The sequence below is a fragment of the Eimeria tenella genome, genomic scaffold (genome assembly GCF_000499545.2).
Source record: "Eimeria tenella Houghton genomic scaffold, Eth_scaff2172, whole genome shotgun sequence".
Classification (NCBI taxonomy): domain Eukaryota; phylum Apicomplexa; class Conoidasida; order Eucoccidiorida; family Eimeriidae; genus Eimeria; species Eimeria tenella.
In genome coordinates, this window is record NW_013542023.1 from 1,063 (window position 1) to 1,916 (window position 854).

At 70.8% G+C, this 854-nt stretch overlaps 1 protein-coding gene across 1 annotated transcript in view; it reads right to left on the bottom strand.

Moving 5' to 3' along the window:
- ETH_00037080 (Tyrosine kinase-like (TKL) protein, putative) overlaps positions 1-854 on the bottom strand; it is a gene marked incomplete at both ends in the record, with an annotated part of 2,439 nt that overhangs the window by 139 nt on the left and 1,446 nt on the right. The window contains one exon of the mRNA XM_013374601.1: positions 1-768. Coding sequence (XP_013230055.1) covers positions 1-768 — 768 coding nt within the window. The remainder of the gene's footprint in view (positions 769-854) is intronic.

Consider the following 854-nt stretch of genomic DNA (forward strand, 5'->3'; position numbering starts at 1 on the left):
CGGACTCCCATGTCTTGGAGGTCTGCGTCGGTGAGGGCCAGCAGCGCGGGCCCGTCGATTTGCTGCTGCTGCAGCAGCAGCAGCAGGCTCTCCGGGCAGCCCGCGCTGCGCAGCAAACACTGCACGTGCTCCTCGCCCCAGTGCCGCACTGCAGCAGCAGCAGAAAACTGCCGCAGCATTTCCATTTGCTCCGTCAGCCGCTGCTCCATCCCGATGTCTTCGCCCGAAGCAGACCCTTCGCTGCTGCTGCTGCTGCTGCTGCTGCTCGTGATGCCCACCGCCGCGGCCGCGCGGCGCACCGCCGCGTGCCGCCTCCCCAGCCGCGCGCTCCCGCGCGCGCCCCGCTGCTGCTGCTGCTGCTGCTGCAGCAGCAGCAGCGGGGTCGTTTTTTGGCGGATTTTTTCGGTTTTTTGTTTTCTTTTCAAAGGACGGGGAGGCAGCAACTGGCGAGAAGAAATTAAAAGCTCCTGCCGCAGCACGCGGCCCCTGTCCCACTCCCCAGCGTAGATCATTCCCCCAGGATACAGCACCACCCCGCGGCCGTGCTTCTGGCCCCTGTGGAACTGGCCCACGTAGCGGCAGCCCTGGGCCAAAGCCTGCACCCCGAGGCCCTGCCGGAGGCCCTCCACCCACTGGCCCTCATATTTGCTGCAGGGGCCCCTCAGCAGCACTCCCCAGCCCTCTCTGCGGTCCAGTTTCCAGAACCCGCAGTACCCTGCGGGGCCCCTGGGGGCCCCCCCGAGGGCCCCCCCCAGCGCCCCCGCCCCGCTCGCGCCCTCGCCCGCGCTCGCGGGGCCCCCGGGGGCCCCCAGCGCCGCCCCAGCCCCCAGCCCCGGGGGGCCCCAGCCCCCGGG